This window comes from Aulonocara sp. 'chitande type north' Nkhata Bay, linkage group LG13 (assembly GCF_057382095.1).
Source record: "Aulonocara sp. 'chitande type north' Nkhata Bay isolate Kocher_YH1m ecotype deep benthic linkage group LG13, A_spYH_male_GT1.1, whole genome shotgun sequence".
NCBI lineage: Eukaryota > Metazoa > Chordata > Actinopteri > Cichliformes > Cichlidae > Aulonocara > Aulonocara sp. 'chitande type north' Nkhata Bay.
In genome coordinates, this window is record NC_141356.1 from 23,730,884 (window position 1) to 23,750,399 (window position 19,516).

The 19,516-nt window shown below is 39.4% G+C and overlaps 2 protein-coding genes across 5 annotated transcripts; one reads left to right on the forward strand and one right to left on the reverse strand.

Moving 5' to 3' along the window:
• The first annotated feature begins 1,534 nt into the window (after positions 1 to 1,534).
• sfr1 (SWI5-dependent homologous recombination repair protein 1) lies at positions 1,535 to 2,859 on the forward strand. 2 transcript variants are annotated; one of them, XM_086259309.1, is made up of 3 exons: positions 1,535 to 1,929; positions 2,079 to 2,363; positions 2,526 to 2,859. In XM_086259309.1, exons 1-3 carry the CDS (start codon positions 1,837 to 1,839, stop codon positions 2,712 to 2,714), a joined length of 567 nt encoding a protein of 188 aa, XP_086115435.1. In that variant the 5' UTR covers positions 1,535 to 1,836; the 3' UTR covers positions 2,715 to 2,859. The 2 variants fall into 2 exon arrangements, with proteins under 2 accessions (XP_086115435.1, XP_086115434.1); XM_086259308.1 differs by having other exon boundaries at positions 1,539 to 1,929; positions 2,079 to 2,423; positions 2,526 to 2,857.
• Positions 2,711 to 19,493, reverse strand: cfap43 (cilia and flagella associated protein 43). Of its 3 annotated transcripts, none has more exons than XM_086259303.1 (38): positions 19,361 to 19,493; positions 19,040 to 19,293; positions 18,848 to 18,944; positions 18,577 to 18,744; positions 18,375 to 18,438; positions 18,106 to 18,256; positions 17,925 to 18,007; positions 17,713 to 17,841; positions 17,488 to 17,604; positions 17,315 to 17,392; positions 17,066 to 17,214; positions 16,781 to 16,884; positions 16,471 to 16,620; positions 14,392 to 14,552; positions 14,067 to 14,231; positions 13,844 to 13,974; positions 12,085 to 12,241; positions 11,210 to 11,317; positions 9,765 to 9,842; positions 9,310 to 9,414; positions 9,053 to 9,157; positions 8,842 to 8,958; positions 8,162 to 8,347; positions 7,770 to 7,976; positions 7,513 to 7,599; positions 7,284 to 7,364; positions 6,324 to 6,452; positions 6,114 to 6,233; positions 5,926 to 6,033; positions 5,602 to 5,688; positions 5,419 to 5,507; positions 5,106 to 5,322; positions 4,823 to 4,935; positions 4,518 to 4,683; positions 4,233 to 4,403; positions 3,396 to 3,476; positions 3,128 to 3,281; positions 2,711 to 3,044 (listed from the first exon to the last, which is right to left on the reverse strand). In XM_086259303.1, exons 1-38 carry the CDS (start codon positions 19,387 to 19,389, stop codon positions 2,872 to 2,874), a joined length of 4,869 nt encoding a protein of 1,622 aa, XP_086115429.1. In that variant the 5' UTR covers positions 19,390 to 19,493; the 3' UTR covers positions 2,711 to 2,871. The 3 variants fall into 3 exon arrangements, with proteins under 3 accessions (XP_086115429.1, XP_086115428.1, XP_086115430.1); XM_086259302.1 differs by having other exon boundaries at positions 2,712 to 3,044; positions 18,360 to 18,438; XM_086259304.1 differs by having other exon boundaries at positions 2,880 to 3,060; positions 18,360 to 18,438.
• Positions 19,494 to 19,516: the final 23 nt, after the last annotated feature.

A 19,516-nucleotide genomic window follows, 5' to 3' on the forward strand; every position in this document is an offset into this window, starting at 1 on the left:
AGAACAAGTGTAAATCAAAGTTACTGATGGCTATGGTCCAGATAGGTCTTGGGTTTCAGGGCACTGATACCGTTCAGTTTGACAGTGAGAGTGTTGCAGACACTGTGACTCTGACTGGGACACTTAAACAGAAAGGAGCTGCCATTAATAACACCTGTCCTTTTCCTTCTTTGGATAAATATGGAAAGTGAGTGGAAAATGTGACACCAAATGTCAGGAGGCCTCAAGTTCGCTGCTAGCCAGGTGATTTTTATCACCTGTGTGTCCCCATATTGTGGCCCCTGTGTCAGACTGTAGTTTACTGGTCTTTATGTGCTGTTTATGTAAACCTTGGAGGGGAGATAAGGAAGTGTTTTACAGATGAGGCTCACTGGCAACGCATTAAAGGGAAACCAGCACACAGCGGATTGTGAAATCAAAATAACCCGCTAACCCAAAATACAAAACACCCTTTCAGCCAAAGTCAAGTGACAGTCTGTGCACAGCCCAGTAGCGTCTAATCCACTGGAAAAGGGGAAGCAAAAGGCTGACCATATCTTATAATTTAAGTAAGGGGGACAATAGCATGCAAAAACATGGCTAGAGTCTATATTTAAGAGTGCCCAGCCTGCACACCTGTATTTGATGAAAGACATGGCACCTGCGTTCGCTGTCTCACATTGGCTCTGTTGCTACCCATATTGCTGGGGACTGAGCACAGAGTTTTTGTCAAGTTTTCAAAAGTAAAAAAAAAAAACACTGAAAACTGTCTCCTGACTCACACATAGTAATTAACTGCAGCTTTCAGCCCTGCAACATTCATCCATATAATATGACAAGAATCCCCAGATCCCTAAGGTGTGTAATATCAGACTGCCAAGTGCTGAAGTTCAAGTCCAGGCAGCCTCACGTTTTAATTCCCACTTTTTATCCTCAAGGCAGCAGAAAAAAAAGCAGGTGATCGCAAACATCTGAACGCCATCCCAAACAAACCATGAATGGATCGGTCTGGAGGAGTTAAAAATAAGCCCATTAAAGGAAATGAATCAACTGATGAGAAGAGCTGAATCACAATGTGACTCGACCCTAGCAACAAGGGTGACAAGCAGCACTAAACCTGTCAACAGTCCACACAAATCAGTTTTACTTTGTGTTTCCTGTGGCACTTTATTTTGTAAAGCAGCATAGTTGAGTTTAATTTCACTGGAAGTCCTTACTTCTTGAATGTTACGCTTTATCCTTTAAAATCTAATGAGAAATATAATTTACTCTAATATTCTTCTTATAATTACCTGACTTTATTTAGTTTTACTGTAAGTAACCTGTATTTCCAGCAGGTTTTTTCAAGTTCAAAAAAAATTTTTTTAGGAACACTTAACTAATTTTGCATGTATAATTTTCTCAAAGCAGAAGAGCGAGTCAATATAATCATACGGATTTATTGTAAGTTTGAGAAATATCATGAAAACACCGGATTTAAGGCACAAAGAACATTTTGTGCCTTACATGTTATACTAACTACAGCTCCCAAGATGCGTTTCTGTAATACGTCATTACGTTCTATCCAATCACAGACTGCGAAGGTTTCGAGCCGCAAAATACGGAAAAAGTCTCGCGTCGGTCCTAGCTTTCTGATTCAGTCTGCGTTTAGTGAAAGTTGTTGGCTGCTCAGTGGTTATTGTAGCAGCATTTAACAACCCTTCATTTACTGTAAGTGCTGAAAGTAGTTTTGTTTTTTCAGCCGCGTCTGTTAAAATGTGATAAATGGATAAGTGCCTAGCTAACGATATCCACTTGGCTAACTTAAACTACCGTTCCAAACTATGAAGTTTACATGATTCAAAGCAAGTTTCAGCGATGGAGATCACACCTAAAGCAGCTAAATTACAGAGGGACTGTTGTTCACCATGTAGTTCAGTAGAGTCAAGCCCGTGTGACTACAAAGAGAAGGTAAGGTGTTAGAAGGGCTTAAGCACCATTTGTCTTACATAATATAACCTGGCATGATGGTTGACTTTATAGGAACTTTTGTAATTAACTATCAAAACTTGCCCATGCACTTTCCCTGTGAGTCATTTTCTTTCCTGTCACCCCCACAGCATCAACCGAAGCTGAGTGCCTCACTGAGGGAGAGGCTGAAGAGATCCAGGCGCTCCTTCATCTCTCCCCTCTCTGTGGCCAAACGCCTTTGTGTTGATGATGAGGAGAATGGCCAACAAGTTTCAGCAGATTCCCAGCAGCCCGTTAATAATCCTCCAGTGGTTTTAAGCAGTGTTGATGTAAACAGAAATGGGGAGAGAGAAGGCAGTAAAACGTTGTCTGGGCCTGCTCCCAAATCAACACAATATCCTTCAGGAGACTTTGCACAACGTCTCAGGAAGGAGGTGAAAGACAAAACAGAGACTCTACGTAGACTCAAGATGGTTAAAATGTACAGAAGCAAGGTATTGGCGACATTTAAATGGAACATAATGGGATATGTTTTTGGTTACTTAAACCAAAGCTGGCAATTTCTCACGACAGGTTCTCCCATCTTTCTCCCACAGAATGATTTGACTCATCTCCAAACATTGATTGATAAGTGGCGGCATTGTGCTCAAGCTGCGCTGTATGAACTGCAATCAGAAGTCCCTATTGATGGACGAAAAGCCAGCTTGTCTGAGCTGATTGACCTGTTCAATTTGGATGAGAGCATTCTGCACTTTGACCGCACAGAGGACGACTTCACTACCTAATAAAATGTTACAGGGGAACAATCACATTTCAGATGTCCTGTTTATTGTTTAATTTGTTGCTGCTACAGTTCAAGTTGTACACTTTATGTTCAATTTATCTGCTGAGAGAAGCTTAAATAAAACCGTAAAAATCTGTTGAAGAAGAAAGCTTTGCTCATTAGTGTTTCAGTTGATCAAGCGAAGGAAAGTTCTTCATGGTGAGACGCTCAACTTCTGCCCCAAGGAAAGCCAGGTTCTCTGCCTGAGCTCTGGCGAGTTCCTTCAACTTGCTCCTCTTAACGATTTCCTGGTAGCGCTCTTCTCGTGCAGCAGCCTCATTTTCTGCCATAGCTAAATACCAAACATGCTAGAAGATGAAGAAAACTCCCATTTGCATTGTGTTTAATTAGAGCTGAAATGGCTGTTTTCGTTACCTGCTGCTTTGCAGATGTGTCTCAACTCTGACACGGTGACCTGCATTTCAGGGAGCTGCTGTTCTAAATCGGCGCTCTTTTTAGCTTTTGCTGCTGCCCGCTTATTTAACTGTTCAATCTTTCTTAAGCGTTGCTGCACACTCTTCTTATGAGTCTGAAATTAAAAATAATTGCATTTGCATAATTGCATAAAATTGAAATAAAAATGCACATTTTATCTGAACAGTCAGCTGCACAAATTACACACATGTAGCTACTGTTTTATTACCATTTCCATCAAGGCAATACTTTTCTCCAAACTGGAAATCTGCTTGGATGTGTGACTTTCTTGATCTGACTTGCTGCGATGCTGAAAAGAAAAGAGTGTGCAGTGAAAGAACAGAAAATCAGCATCCAACAACAGTTGAAGTAAAACACCTTCATCATAAAACTTTGGATTTAGTTGGTTGGTTTCATGGGCTTGAACAATGGCAGGAAATGGCCACCAAAGATCTACCTGAAGTTTTTTTTTCCAACGGAAGCTGGCATTCAGGCCTGGAAACACATGCGATGCTCATTGACTTGTTAAAAATAAGATGACGGATGACTCATTTGATCTGTATTTTTTATTTCTCAACTGCAGCGCTCTAACTTGTGATATTACTCGTGTTCAATGCGAATTAGGTTGTAAACAAAGTAAAACGTATTTTAAAAAAAAAAGAACGGAAGGACAGGATAATCTTCCAACCAGTCTCCGCCTACTGAGTAAGAGTTTTAAGAGCTGAAAAAGGGAAAAAAACAGGGTGGGGAGCTGGCGTGAATAGGGTGTGTGTCTTCAATAAAAGATCATCCATCTGTGCTGGAGGATGGTAACAATTTGCTGCCCGCAAAACATGTGATGCTGCCAAATACCTGCCTTCATATCACCGCCTGAGGTTTGGCCAGAAATGCAAATGGGATTAATGTTTAACCTCAAACGCAGACATTTTGTTATTATTTTAAGCAGATGTTGAACGTTTTCATAAGTTGGAATTATACAGCGTAATGCCTATTCACTGTCTCAGTTTAGTTTAGAATAAAACATTTAAAAAGAGGCAGTGTTAGCATATTTTAGAATCTACATTACTGTCATTTTCTGCTGCTCCTCTGAGAGTCGTAGCATCTTGATATTCTTCTCCTTGTCGTAGAGGTCTTCTATTTGCTTCCTCATCACCTTGTTCTCCCATTCCAGCTGGATCATGCCCTTACGCACGTCTTTGCACGCCACCATGGATGTTATTTTCTGCTCTGCAAGTGTCTGAGCATAGCGATAATAATCAGTAGCAGGCAACGACACCATAACCACCTGAATTTGACCAATTTGGTTTGAATCAAATCAAATTCTTTGTGATGAGAGTAGGAAAAGGCTGACCCTGATGACATTTCTCAGGTTGTCCACGACGCTCCTGTGGTAAAGCATGAAGTCGGTGTCTGCGTTGTCAGCAGTTGGGTCTGTGGTAGTCACCTCCACCTGTCCCTGTTTAAGTATTATCTGGACCATGGTGTCCATCAGGAGATCAGTCCTCCTCCGGTGCAGACTACAGCAGAAGGGGGGGGGGGGAGCACTCACGGGTCATTCTTCCATTAAAAAATAGATTTAATGTACTTACACTAGTCATTAAGTTTAAGGCTTGTTTTACAACTGCTTGGAATCAGAGTGAAAAATCTGATTTATACCTTTCAAGCGCTTTAGAAAGATTTTTAATTTCCTCTTGAGCAGCTTTATCCTCATTTCTCTTCTTCTGCAGGAACGCCTGCATCTCAGCGAGAGTCAAAGCTTTTGTTTTTACCTGAAAAAGACGTGTCCAGCAGTGAGTGCATGACTGCAAGCACAGAATGGAAATAGTTGTTTTTTACATCTATTCATAAGTTGAGCCGGAGTAAGATATTGTGCACATTTATGCATATCTTAATGGAACAGCAACTCTCCTCCATATTTAACCTCTCCTCGTCGTCATACCTTTTGCTCGCTCTCTACTTTAGCTCTGCGAACGTGACAGAATTTCTCCCAGGCTACTGTGCTCAAGCCCTCTGGTATGTTCGCTGGAGCGTCCAGTTCGTCCATGGCTCTGAGCATTTGGCTGAATGCATCAGGGGCCTGAGAACCACACAGACGATGCTCTTTAAACGGGTCAGAATTGTTGCTGTTGTCCATCTGGGCCCTCATCTTCTGAGCCCTGTGGGGTGAAAATTTGCCCACAAAAAACGATAAACAGTTTACAACTCAAATTATGTAATTTTCTTCATGCGTAGCCATCAATCAGGAAACAAACCTGGGTCTGCGTTTGAACATCTTATAGAGGCAATCGACCATATGGCTCGGAAGGTCTGAAAATGCCCTCCTGAAGTCTTTATCCAGCGACTTCAGAGACACAGACGTTAGGTTACTATATTGTGTTATGTTTGCCATCTCTCTCAGCCATGATTTTAGTACGGTATTTAATCAGCTGGCTTACTTTGTCTTCAAGGACAACATTGTCATACGTCTCCTGTAACAACTCTACTTCATCTTCCAGCTTCTTCAACCTCTCCTCAGTTTCATCCTGTCAGAGGAACCAATTTTAGAGGAGACGAGCATGTATGGAAATTAGCGATAAGCAGTCTTGAAGCCTACAAAATGAGTGTGCCACACAGGTTAGCTCTTAAAAAAACATGCCTGAACGAAGAGAAGGTTTTGTTCTACAGTTTTGGATGATGTTGCTGCCATTTCTCACAAAGAACAGAGTGTGAAGCTGGCACTCATAAATTCCTACAGCATTACTGTGCACCAGTTTTCTGACCTTGTATGCCAACATTTTTTCAAGTTGGAGCTTGAGCTCCTGCTCTTGGCTTCTCATCTCTTCTTCTCTGAGGACTGACTCAACGAGATATGTGATCTTGAGCTCTTCCTGTAAGATACACCAAAACCAATTTTAAGCAGGATGTTATAAAAGACATTGCAAGGGGCAAATGAGAAGAGACGGCTTACCTGGTATATAGCTACTGTGCAGTTCACTTTCTTCTCTAACAGCTTTGCCAGATTTTCATCAAACCTTTCGGTCGCTTCCTTGGTGGACTGGTGAAGCTTTTTTATTTCAATTTCCAGTAGCTGCAACAACACAGGCCACAGACTGTTACCATTCACATCAGGAGTGAATTATAATTCAGATCAGTGCAAAAAGAGCATCTTATGTAATACCTTTTTGTACTTCTCCTTCTCCTCGCTGAGCTCCTTGGCTTTCTTTTCATACTCTTTGAAAACTTTTTTCTCCTCCTCACTCCACTGAATGTCAGGTTTGGTCAAAACAAACTCAGGCAGAGGTATTTCCTGTGGAGTAAATTCAATAGAAACTATGTGCCCTTCTTGCTCATTTGTCTAATTTAACTGACGCTGCTTAGAAAAGAATTCAAGTTTTAAAAAAAAGAAAGAAATCCTGCGACATCATTAACACACACACACACACACACGTGGTTCATCTGGCTAGACTGTATGTAATATGAAACAAAGACATGAGATGTGGACCAGCTTTCTAATATGTTATATTATCTAATTACAGAATACATTATTATCTATAACTACCAGTAATTAAAAAACAGTATAGTTTTAAATAGCTAAGTACATCATGTTGTATTTATTTATATTATCTTCTCACTTAAAAGACTGTTTTGGTTTGGTTTTCTGTTTTTTAAATTGAATTACATTCTACAACAGCATTCAAATGTCTTATTCAACCATATACCCCCGAAACCCCGTCTTCCCACTTGAGAGCAGATCATCTAACAATTAAAAAGTCAGTGTTTCAATTCCTGGCTACTCTAGTCTGCATGTCAAAGCGGCAATAGTCAAGGTGCTGAAGCATGATTTTCAAAGGCACAGAATAAAGTGCTACATGAATGTGTGTGTGTTTATAACTATACTGTTTTTTTTTTCTCCTCTTAAGCCCGGTTGAATCGGGCTTAAGAGGAGAAGGGCACTTCATAGGTACCAGTTCATTTAACATAAAACTCTATTTTATATTTAATTGTATTCTGCATTTGGAGACAATCTCAAAATTAACAGATTGATCAAAGAAGTGAGTAGATAATATTTCATACTGTGTTCTGCTGTCTACTGGTCTACTTCAGCATTAATGTCTTAAAAAAATGTTTTGATGGTCACCATTTTCAAGATGTCCTCTTTTTTCACTTCAAGTACTCCATCCATCATGTCATCAAGAGCCCTTTCTCTAGAATCATCAGCCTGCAATTGAACAATAGAACAACAAAACCCATTAACATGGCAGAACTGAGCTATCCTCACCATCGAAGCAATCATCCTTTATGGAAGTATTTTAACATGTAAAAACCGAAAAACAAAAACATATTTTTTTTGTTTTGTGGCAGCATACTTGGGCAGCCAAACGACGTTCCTCCTCCAGCTTTCTCCTCTCCTCCTCTTCTTTCTGCTCCGCTGTGAGGTACCGTTCAGCTCTTATCTGGAGTTGGACAAAGTTGACATCTCATAAGACAAAAACCACACACCATTTCACACTTTGGTAAAAGAACAAACAAACAAACGAGCAGTTCAACTTGTACAGATGCTTTGTCCCCTGAACTTTCTCTGAACCCTCTGTGAACTGATTAGATGTTTCAAGAGGACAGTAACCTCAGAGACTTCCACTGCGAGCAGCCTCTCTGGCCACTCGCTGTTGGTCAGGCTGGGCTCCCACAGCTCCTCGTGCATGTCCAGCTGCAGCATGATTTCTCTGATGTGCTTGTTCCTGTCTCTCACACGTTTGAGCTCCTTCATCTTCTGCTTGTGTAATGCCTCAAAGTCAGCGTTGAAAGCCGTCTTGACGCGATAAATCACATCCTGCAATGTGCAGATTAGTGAAATTGGGCAAAGAAAACCTGCTATTAATGATCAGCATGACAATATGATGAAGTTGCTCTTTATTTCCATAATTATTATTTTTAAGAAAGTGTTTTAATTACAGTTCTGGATATTCCCTGAATATAAAGACATAATTATTGCACCTTTTTGAAACAGGTTCCCACCTGTAACAAAACAATCTGGTTGATCCTCTGCTCTATGGTTTTCAGGCTGAACTGATCGTAGACATAAGGATTTGAATATCCTAACTGAGCCGAGATACTCCCCGTCACAGTGGCAGTCTCAGCGTCCTGGACTTTCTTCTCCTCCTCTTCTTCTTGTGCACTGAGATCTTTCTTTAGGTTGCCTAGCTGAGGGTTAAAGGTGGACACAAGGGCTGAGATAAACAGTGAGGACTGAATCTGTGGCCATGTGATTATAAACTTCATCCACAGGACATTGCACTAAGATAAAACTATCGAAACAACTCACTTTTAGCCACACAGCTATAAATCTAAAAAAGTTTCAACAATGGTGGACTGGCATGTGTTCAAGCATTTCAAAATGCTACTGCAGTGAAAGGTCAGATGAAGGACTGAGATTCATGGCATCCAATCATTTTGTAGCTGTAAACTTGTTTTGACTTGAACGCTTCAGCCATAAAATGTATTTCCAGAGAGGAAAACCCAAAACACAGAGGAGGCTGCGTTGTCGCAGCTTCCACTCAGCGCTGCATTACTGCATTTCTGTGTCACATTTCAAAACAGCAACACGATTTAACTGGTTCAAATTCATCACATGTGCCTTTCTTTGCAGTGCTACTCAGAATCTAAACTGTTTGAGCTTCTGGATCTGTTTTTCTTACGCTGCAGGCAGCTTTTTCTAACTTCCTCATATTTTGAACCCTGCAAAGGTCCTCAAGTTCTTTTGCTGTTTGCTCTTTCAGAGGGTAGTTCAGCACTTCAAGGTCAGAGTGAAAGGCCTGCGGCAGACAAGAGAAAAAGAAACTGCGATGATTAAAAAATGTTAAAAGTCATCAGTGTGATGTTTCGCTGTTTTTTTCTGACCCTTCTCACCTTTATGGTTCTGCCGATGACCTTCATGGTATCCCAGCATTCTCTCTTTAGGACATCACGGAGGTAACATTTTTCTACAATGTCCCATTCAATTTCCGTCCTCACCTACAACAGGGAAACAAATTCACAATCACCCGAATTCAGAATTAAAGTGTCATCCCATTTATGTATGTGTGTGTGTGTGTGTGTGTGTGTGTGTGTGTGTGTGTGTGTGTGTGTGTGTGTGTGTGTGTGTGTGTGTGTGTGTGTAGCAGTACCCTTGTGACCTCCTGCTCCACCATGGCCTCGAGTCTCCTCTCCTCCTCAACATCCAGGTTAAAGTGTTCAGGCTGGTTCTCACTGTCACGTATCATCTCCTGGATCTAACATCACAGGAAATACAGTGCAGGGATCCCACTCTTTGTGGAACTGTTATCATTTTTTCAAATATCATGTTATGCTTTATCTGCTGTATAGTATTTACCATAAAGTTTTTAGCTTTTAGATATGGAGTATTTTGGCTACATGAAATCTGTTTTTAGATCACTCTAATTACGTGTATGTAGGTTTTGTTCAGGTATTAAGTATAGCTGTAAGTACGGAGAATTCTCAGTGGATTGAAAAACGTTTATTGACACAGTAATTGTGTTAAATTCTTTCAGGTTTTATGCATGGGCATTATAATTTTCTCCTAATCTTTTTAATACCAGCATTTGTAATAAACTTCACTTACACTGTCGCGTAACTCTTTGATGGTTTCCATCAGGTTCTTCTTCATCTCAGAGTATTTCTCTTGATCTTCTTTTAGAAGCTGTTGACAACATGTAGACTGTCAGATTCACAAGAATCGAGAATCTCTCGTAAAAATTCAAATTAGAAATAGTAATTACTGACAAGAAAAGAAAACACTTCAGCCTGTAGCACAGAGTCAGTGCCAGGATCCCGATTGTGGACAAAGTAATTATAGAAGTTGATTTTAATCCTGACGCTTATATTTATTACAAGTGGGTGCATGCGCGTACCCACAAGCATGTGTAAATGAAAAAAACAATACTCAATCTATCATTAATATTCTTGCTGTGGATTGTGAAGCCCAATATGTTCATCCTCTTAAACACAGAGATCCAAAGTGTAATCAAAGAAACAAATAAATCCTCTTATGGATGAGAGGGTGAGCTACACTGACTTATAACAACAGTGAGAAAACAGCACTGCCCTGTATATTCATCAACCCAATAGAAACTGCCTCTACATTGAAAGAGAATATAAAACAGACAGGCCACCTATTTTTTAACAGTTCTCAGGACAAATTTTATTTTGTCCCCGCTGAGACTCGTCTAATATTTTGAAACAAAGAAGCCGTGAAGGTTCAGTATGACCAAAATCCCAGAATCAAACTGAGTAAAACCTCATGATCGTATCAGAAAAATTCAGAGAAGTTTCTTCATCCTCTGCTGAACAACCTCTGAACTGTGATGTGCTCCCTCAGATTTATCAGGTCATGGTTCATGTGAAATGGGTTGTTGTGATTGGTCAGAATTTGCCTTTGATAACTTCATAAATATCACCTTTTACTTATATATAAAGGAAAACACATTTAGTTTTTATTTATTTAAATATTTCCTTTGTATTAATTGAAAATAAATACTAAGACACTTACTCATCTTATCACGGTGGGCCCGTTAGTGGAGTGGGTGGGTTCAGGCCCTTAGGCCCACCCACAACGCCGTGGTAGATGTAGCATAAATCAGACTAGAAAGTGCCTCTTTCCGATGTGTGATAAGATAATCAGTGAGGTTTGCTAAACCTAAAATTTAAAAACCTGCCACACCTTCAACATCAATTTATTGTTAACAAAATTCTTTGTCAGGTGACAAAGTACCTAACATGCTCTTACACATGTTTATGTTCTTTACTGCGCTATACCTATATCTAATTGGTTTTCTTACTCCATAAAAAAAATAAATCAAGCTGTTGCACAGAGTGACTGCATGCCAAAAACCACACAGCTGTTTTTCCAGCTAGATACCACACACTGGTGCAAAGGGGACTTTTGTAACCTTCCAATCTGCAAGCGCGTAGAAAACCCCCCCGCAGCAGAATAAGTATCTAAAAATAGTAGACAACATCCAGATGTCATTCCACCACCACAAATATCACAGCATATTAGTCACTGACCCCCTCTCGCCTGCTTTCCAGCCAGGTGGGCTGTGAAGGTGGAGCACGTAGGAGGTTGTTATCGTCCCCATCTCGCTCTGTCACATTGACAGATGGTCCACCACTGACCTATGACACATAAAAATAACTCAAAGATTTAGATAAGTAAACAGTAAATGGCACACAAGCAATAAATAGCAGTTTATATCTATTACAACTGATAAGATATACTTTATTTAGCATAAGAGCTGGAAAATTCCCATGTTACAACAGCCAAAACTTTAACTACAGCCTCTAACAAACCAGCTTAAAAAGCTGAATAGTTTAGTAATAAAGTACAATATGGCCAAAAAAAGATTTAAAAAAAATTAAAGACATATATGACAATTAAAAGAAATGAGCTAAAAACAAAAAACCTACATGAAAAATCCAGTAACAAACATATTTTAAAAACAAAATATAAGAAAATTAAAACAGTGTATTAAATGGAGTAACGAAAAAACATCAGGCCCTTTCTTAAGAAGAAAAAGTTAGGTTTAATTGGTGCTTAAAATAAGTTTGTCACGTGCATAACAAAACATTATAACTTAAATCTGTTTATGTTAAAGCTCTGTCGGGGAGGCGTTCCTTCAGATTTGGAGGCTGTAGTTTGGGAACTGAGTTGTGAGGCATTGAAAAACATTTACTTTTTTCCTACCACATTAAAATCATTAACAGCTGAAGTTAAGAAACAGCACTGAGCTACTAGAGGCCATGGAAGCAGGGAAGTCTGCACAAAGGAAACTTTTACAGCACTAGACTGCAGTTAGTTAATAGCTTTAGCCCATTGTCCTGAGCAAATAGAGCATGTTTTTACAGTAAAACAGAACGCAATGGATCAATTTAACCTTACTTACCTCTAGAGTTTCCGTGCCAACCGGAGACACTTGACCCCACACAGGAAAGTTAATCAGGATGGGATTTTCAGTATCAAAGATATTCTTCAAGAAATAAGCCGTAGACTTGCTGTACTGAGTAGCTTCATTCGTCGTACTGACATCCCCACCTTTAACTCTGTGTGAACCCAAGCAGAAATACACAAAAATATGCAAAGGTATTTATCAGCTGTCATTTTAAGAGAAGACCGCAGTCAACGGTGAATTGATCATAATGAAGGCACAAGTAACAGCGCACACAAATCCATTTAAGAGTTTCTAGACAAAAGAATCTCTGAGAACAGACTACACAGCTTGGTTGCACAGATAATATTTGATCTTTTCATGGAATTTGTTGCTATTAATAAAAATATATGTTATCATCAAGCATGTCCTTTAACCCCCTCAGGTTTAACGGTGCAATGAATCTTTGTAGAGCCTAAGCATGTAACTTTAACCCTAGGCGATCGGACTGTGCAATTAAACTGTTCTATACAGTTTTGTCAATCAGGGAACAAAAATAATAATAATTTTACTTGAAGCACAAAAGAAAAAAGTATTTTTAAAAAATCTGTTCTTTTCCTTCTCTAAAATACAGAGTTAGAATAGGGTTATCACCTCAGAGGTCTGTTTATGGCCCAGGCTGTATATTTATATGGATCATAATGAAAAGGTTTTCTAGTGTGGATCTGAATTTGAAACAATTAAACTTTTCATTGTTTCTCAAAGAAAGTATCCTACTGAAAATATGATGGATTGTTATGTGGCATCATCTGTGATCCCAGAAACATGCATGCACACCCGTTTTTAACATTACTGGCTTTGATTTTATTGTAAATTTCCAACTTCTAAATCAGTGATGAGAAGATGGAAATTTATGAGTAGGTCTGCTTGCAGCGAACCACGGCTAACAGACTTACAGTAGTGACATTTTTCCGCTACAACACCCTGAGGCAGATTCCAAAGTGACAATGAAAACAGCTCAACGTCAGAAAACATTTAAAACACAACAGAATCGAGAGGAAAGATGTTTTCTTAGCTTTTGCTTTAAACAAAAGCATTGATATATGTTTGCCAATAAAATGATACTGCCATGTTTTAATAAAGTCAATCCTTAATTCAGTCAGTCTTTTTTAGCAGTACTGAAACAAAGATAAAAGTCACACAAGGATTGCCTAAAATATGTAATTTTGTTTGTAAATTTTGTGTTTTTGACAAAAAACAATTGAAACTATAATTAATAACATGGGAACATTTTAGAGTATCTGTCACAGATAAATTAAACATTATATATATAGCTTAGTCAATTGGGGTTACATTTACAGATTATTCGCAATATTATTATTATATAAATAATATAGGCAGTGGGTTATACACACCATGATCTCGCAAATGGTGCATGCAAAACAAAATATTTCTGAAGCACTAAAACCTTTAAGATAAAAACGACTTGAAAACAGAAGCATGCAGGAACAATTGCTGTAGTCAGATGTGGAATGTGAGTGGGATGTTATTCTGAGGAAAGATTGTGCTGTGAATTTTATTAGATCTTTGTCTTCCTGCTGATATTCCCCTGGACACTAAGTTATATTTACTTACTTTTGTCCTTCATTGCCAGTTATAATAGAGAAAAAGCCCTGCCTTACGTAACCCTCATCAGTCTATTGGTGACTGTGAGCAACGGTTCCCTCTGCTGTTCACATCTGTGCATTATGTAAGCGTGACGTGCAACTTGTTTTACCTGATGTTAGTGCACACAAGAGAGCCATCTTTGAGGCCTACAGTGAGGAGTGTGCAACCGTCTGTGGAAAAGGACACGTTCCGGACTCCACCGAGACGGCACGAGTGACACTGCAGTTCAATGTACCGCTCCTAGAGGTGTGGCAGCGCCACAGGGAATGAAAAGCAGGATTCAAAAACATTCACAGTAAAAATGAAAAACAGGAAATTAAATGAGATCTAACCATGGACGCAGTTTGTCTAATCCGTAGTAAGCCATCTCGGGCCACAGAAGCCAACCATAAGCGGTGAGGGGAGAGAGCAAGAGAGGCAGGGCCCAGTGGATGACCCCTTACTTCCTGCACTGGTTTCAGCTCGACTCCCTGTTGATCAGAGAGATCCCCTTTGTCCTGAGAGAACAGATCAGAGAGTAGAATAATAAGATTCAAAATGCACACCTGAGACCATTACGTATGTAAAACTACAAAAACAAATCAGAGTGATGCTATGCTGTGACTTAGTTATACAGATGATTTGAGAAGAAAAAAGCCAAAAAAGCCAGCAGCAAACCTCAGGAAGTACAAATCGCTGAAGTGTTTTACTCCTGTGGCAGTAAGCAAAGATCTCACTTAATCCCAGAACACAGCTTGTAAGTGGACGAGGCACGGTGAATGTGAACACTTTGAGGACGTGAGAAGACAGGCAACCATGTCGGTCTATACTATCTGGACCTGCAGAACAGCAGACACGTTGTAATATGCAATGAAAAACAGATAAATTGAGAATTACAAACTGCCAAGCCTGTTTTTTTTCTGGCGCTTTAATCTCAAAGATGGCCCCTTAAAGCAAACTAGCATCTCAGCGTTAGTATTAGAACTCTCAATTTGGTGTTTGCTTCTTCTTTGTGTCTTTGTGTGTGTTGTCCAACATAGTTTTCCAGTCTGCTGTATAAATAAAGGGTGTGATTTTGTAAACTGTTCACTCGCTGTATTCATTTTAACTGTGTCAGTAACAACATGTCTAAACATTTCTGTGTGATACATCACGTTAAGTACTATTAATCCATTATGGGAACGTGGTCTAGTGTCGGTTCCTTGTTTTGAACACTGCCAAGATATTTCCTTGGATAAATAAAACATAATGGATAAATAATGCATTTTTTCAGGCTTAAAACAATAAGAACAGAAGACAAGAAGAAGCCTATCATTCATCGTTTATTAAACCTGTGTAAAGTACTGTTTAAAATCTCAGGCTGTCTCCCAGTTCTTTATATTTTGCTCCTACAATGGGAGATAGGTGCAGTGAAACGTGCAAACATAAATGGAAATATAGTACATGAGACAAGAACAGTTTCCACAGTTCTATCAAATCTTTAAAGTCAATATTTGGTATGCCCAGCTTCATTCTTCAATATAGCATGAACTCTTTTAGGCAGCCTTCTTGTCATTTCATTAAGTAATCTTCAGGAGTAATTTTCCAGGTTTTTTGAAGGAAATTTAAAGCTCTTCTCTGGATGATGGCTGCTTTTTTTTGTTTTTGTTAAGAAGATTCCACGTGGTTTCCATAATGTTTAGGTGTGGGTTCTGGGGAGGATGATCTATGGCTCATAGTGTCCCAGTGTGTGTTTTTTTAGTCCTCCCACTTCTTTTGTCTTCATTTTTCAAGTTTCCTCAATTTTTTTAAGGACACACTGTACACCATGTCAAGATATCCAAAGTTTTTAGCTAAAAGGAATCACCTTTGGGAATCATCTTGTTGAAGAAAAAATAAAATTGTATGCCTTTCAAAATGCATTTTTTGGGACTTTTTAAAATCTGACTAAAGAAATGGAAGCAAAATTCATGCCTTTGCAACGAGCTGCTAATAACAAAGTCCTAAAGATACAATTTAAAACTGATTCTTTCAGAATCAGAAAGACTTTATTTATCCCCAAGGGGCAATTAAGATACAACAGAGCAGCATGACGTTGAAGATAAGGGCAGGGCATAAACAAGCAATAAGAGTGAGAAGTTCCAAAGTTTTTTGTTATATGTCAACATAACACTCAAAAGACCTTCAGAAAGCCAGGAGAACTACTGCTAAAGACCACTTTAAGAAAAGACAAGAAAGCCTTGCTCCCTGGAAACAAATCATAAAGAATGGATAGGTGACTCAAGACTTTTCACAGTACTGTAAGTGGAATATAAAGGAAACCACGGGAACCAGGACATGATCCTTAAGTTTCGCTTGTACTTTATTTCCATTAATCACCTTCCAAACCTCTCCTCGCCCACAGGAGATGATTCAACTTTTGGTTTCAAAATGAATTTTTGCTTTTTGCAGATTCTCAAACCTCACTCCTCTCATGTATGCAGTGCCCCTCCTTGGCTAAATGTTTACATTTTTTTTTAACTGCCTTAGTTTACTACCCCATGATTTAATGATTCATTTATTAGACTTGAGATTCTCACATTGCCTCTGAGACACTGCCAAAAAATCCTACTATTTTTCAAGAGGGATTCACGCTCTTAAAAAGGTACCACAGTAATTTATGTTCTACAGATTCTTTTTTTTTTAAAGAACAACTCTGTCCTATCATAAAACTGTTTTAAAATGATTTAAACATCTAGAGACTAAGTAGAGAATTCATCAACACTTTTAGTTTTGTACCTCCAAGGTTCTGGGTAGGCAGAGAGAGCAATGTAAGCAGGCTACTGTCCTTTTTTCTGTCCTCTTCACCAGCACACAGTGCAAGAACTTTCACCTTGTTCATGTCCCTGTTGCACTGAGTGGAAAGAGACAAAATGCATCCAGAAAGAACTGGAAAATAAACCCACACATTGCATTGGTTACAGTAGTAGGACCACACATTTCTGCAACGCTACAGTGTGTGACAGTTCTTATCTAGTTACACTGATGTGTGCTGTAATTTAATGTTGATTTATAATATTTTGAAAGGAGTAAGAATAAAAGCATTTACCTGTGTACCCTATGACTGAAAACATCTTGGACGGCCTAGCTTCTAAGACATAGATATGTGAATCTGAGCCACCGGTGAAAAGATAGTGCCCGTCATGATCAAAACTGTAAAAGTAAACACATTTTTATTTGCTTTTCTGAGCAGAAGGGGAGAAGAAGTCACCCTCTAATTCATGCTTCCATGTCACAAATATAATAATATATAATAATATAATATAATATAATTTTGTGTGCAGTTTTTAACTGAAATGCCCGTGAAAGCATCACAAAAATGGAAGATACTTACACTAAATGATCAACAGCACTGTGGTAAAGGAGAACCTCGTGCACCAGGCGAGGCCTCTGCTCCTGGTTTAGGTCAATAAAGAGCACTTTTCCTGTAGTTGTTCCTACAGCTGCATAGTGTGCAACAGGACAGCAGGCCAGACATGTCACCTAAAGACAAAGAGACTTGTGTTTTTTCTTAAAAATGTCAATTTTACACATTTTATATTAAAGTGCTCTGTCCTGTAAGTTCTCCTGGTGGCAATCTGACCTCCACTTGGAGTGAGAGAGAACTGATGCAGATGCCATCTGAGGACCACAGTTGCAATTCTCCAGACTCCTTCAAGGACTGCAACCAATGTAAACACAAACATCACTGCTCATTAAGAGACACAGGCCCAAATTACAAGACGCTGCAGTTCTTGAGCAACACAGATGCTTTACCACACAAATGTTCTTGTCATTGTGCAAGAGAGTTGCTGTCACAAAGTTGCCACTGAGAACATCGAAGATCTTCACAATCCTATCTGACTGGGCTGGGTTCAACACATATATCTGCCCCTGAAAAGCAGGAGGTGTCAGAGTTTGTTCTTTTCTGTCATGTAACATATTATTATTTGGATATTTTAGGCTATATCATGTTATGCTCCTGCGCACTTAAGTACTTACGGTATTAGAGGAAAAAAGTAATGTTTTATAGTCAGGAGAGTACATCACAGTTGTGACAGGTCTTTCTAACTTCCACGTTTGTGCAATGTTTATCTGACTCCCTTTGATTTGCAGGTGTACCACGCTCTCCTGCAACACAGAACAATATTAAATTGCCTGATGTTTGATGTGCTTGTATACATTAATACAGTAACCATTGAGTGGGCTTGTACCTTTCCTACAGCAATCAAACCATTGTTGTTAGGAGTTAAACGCTGAAAGCTGTTTCTTCTGAGTTCAGGGATAGATTCAGCACCTGAACAAAAATGAAGAACAAATAATATGTCCAATGTGTTTTCTAGTCTCTGAATTGGGTAAAAAATATGTTCCACATCCAAGTGTGGGTTTGTTTACTTGTAGGATTGAAAAGGACAGAGACAGAGTGGCTCTCTGGGTCAACAAGAAGCAGGAATCCTTCAGCACAGCCCACATAGAGCTTTGAAGTGGCTGTCCAGCAGATGGCAGAAGGAGTCAGCCTGGCTCTGGTGCTCTGGTGGAGTTTGGCCTGTGCAAACACATGTAGAGCTGGGTCATGGAAAACATAATTGTTTTATGGATAAATTAAAGATCTAAAAACTGCAGTTATATCACACAAACTAGAAAGTTACCATAATGTTGCTGACATTTTGAGAGGATGGTGCCTGGCTCTCACTAAAGGTCCCACCAGGTGCTGGAAGCTTAATTGTACTGCAATATGACAAATATGATATGCACATATATGTTATTATTTGACTCTTTACTTTCCCCACTTTCTTTCAACCTTCCATGCATTTGCAGCAAGGCTGAAAGAAACTTAAACACATGCATTTGCTGTATTGCGTTTACCTCGGTTGCAGGACATGAAGGCTGTCACTCTTTGCAATATTCCAGACAGTGAGTGAAGCAGTGCCCAAGGAACAAAGCTGAAGCCAATTCATGGGGTTGAATGCCAAGGAAACGACATCCTGTCCAGCTTGTGGTTGAGAACAAAGTGGCTCAGCATTTTCCCAGTTCCTGCATCAGAAGGTTATGATTACTATTACACTGCCGCTCAGCCCGAGTAACTGAAAACACATGGTACACAGTATAGGGCAGTGTTCTGCTTTGAGTGGCTTACCACACAGTAATGATGTGGTCAGGAAGAGAGGAGCAGGAGCCCAAATATGGACCACCGTGGCTTAATGCCAGAGATGTGTAGTCCAGTTGTGCTCCTCCTAAAGAAAGAGATGAATGAGCAAAAGTCCACATCTTTGGCAGGATTACAGTAAAAAATGTGGCAGTTTAACAAATTAAAGTACGTCTGCCTTACCCTTAAGTTCATTCTTCAACTGAAGCTCAGGGAAACTGTACACATATATCGACGGGGATAGCTTTTCCTCGGAAAAAGCAAAAATCCCACTGTTTCCGTTGGCTGTCAATGCACCAATGCCTCTGCCAGGACTCGGAAACGCGTTTTGCGTCCTTGTCTCCAAATTCAGGAAACATATATGATTCCCACATGTGTAGCATACTGTTTTATTTTCAACAAACTCGGTATTTTTGTTTCCGAAACCTTGTATCCACCTGTAACAATCCAATATCAGTTAATTGTTAACAAATAACCAGTGTCGTAATTGCAGCGACAACATACCTGAGTTCTAAACTTCCAAACTCGTTCATTTTACGATTAAAAAGAAGAAAAAAAAAAGCCAAACTACGCAATGTTTATAAGTACTTTCAACCGGGAGAGCGTTGTGTAACCATAGTAACCCGCCTTTCACACTATTGGCTGAGGCGCTGTTTGACA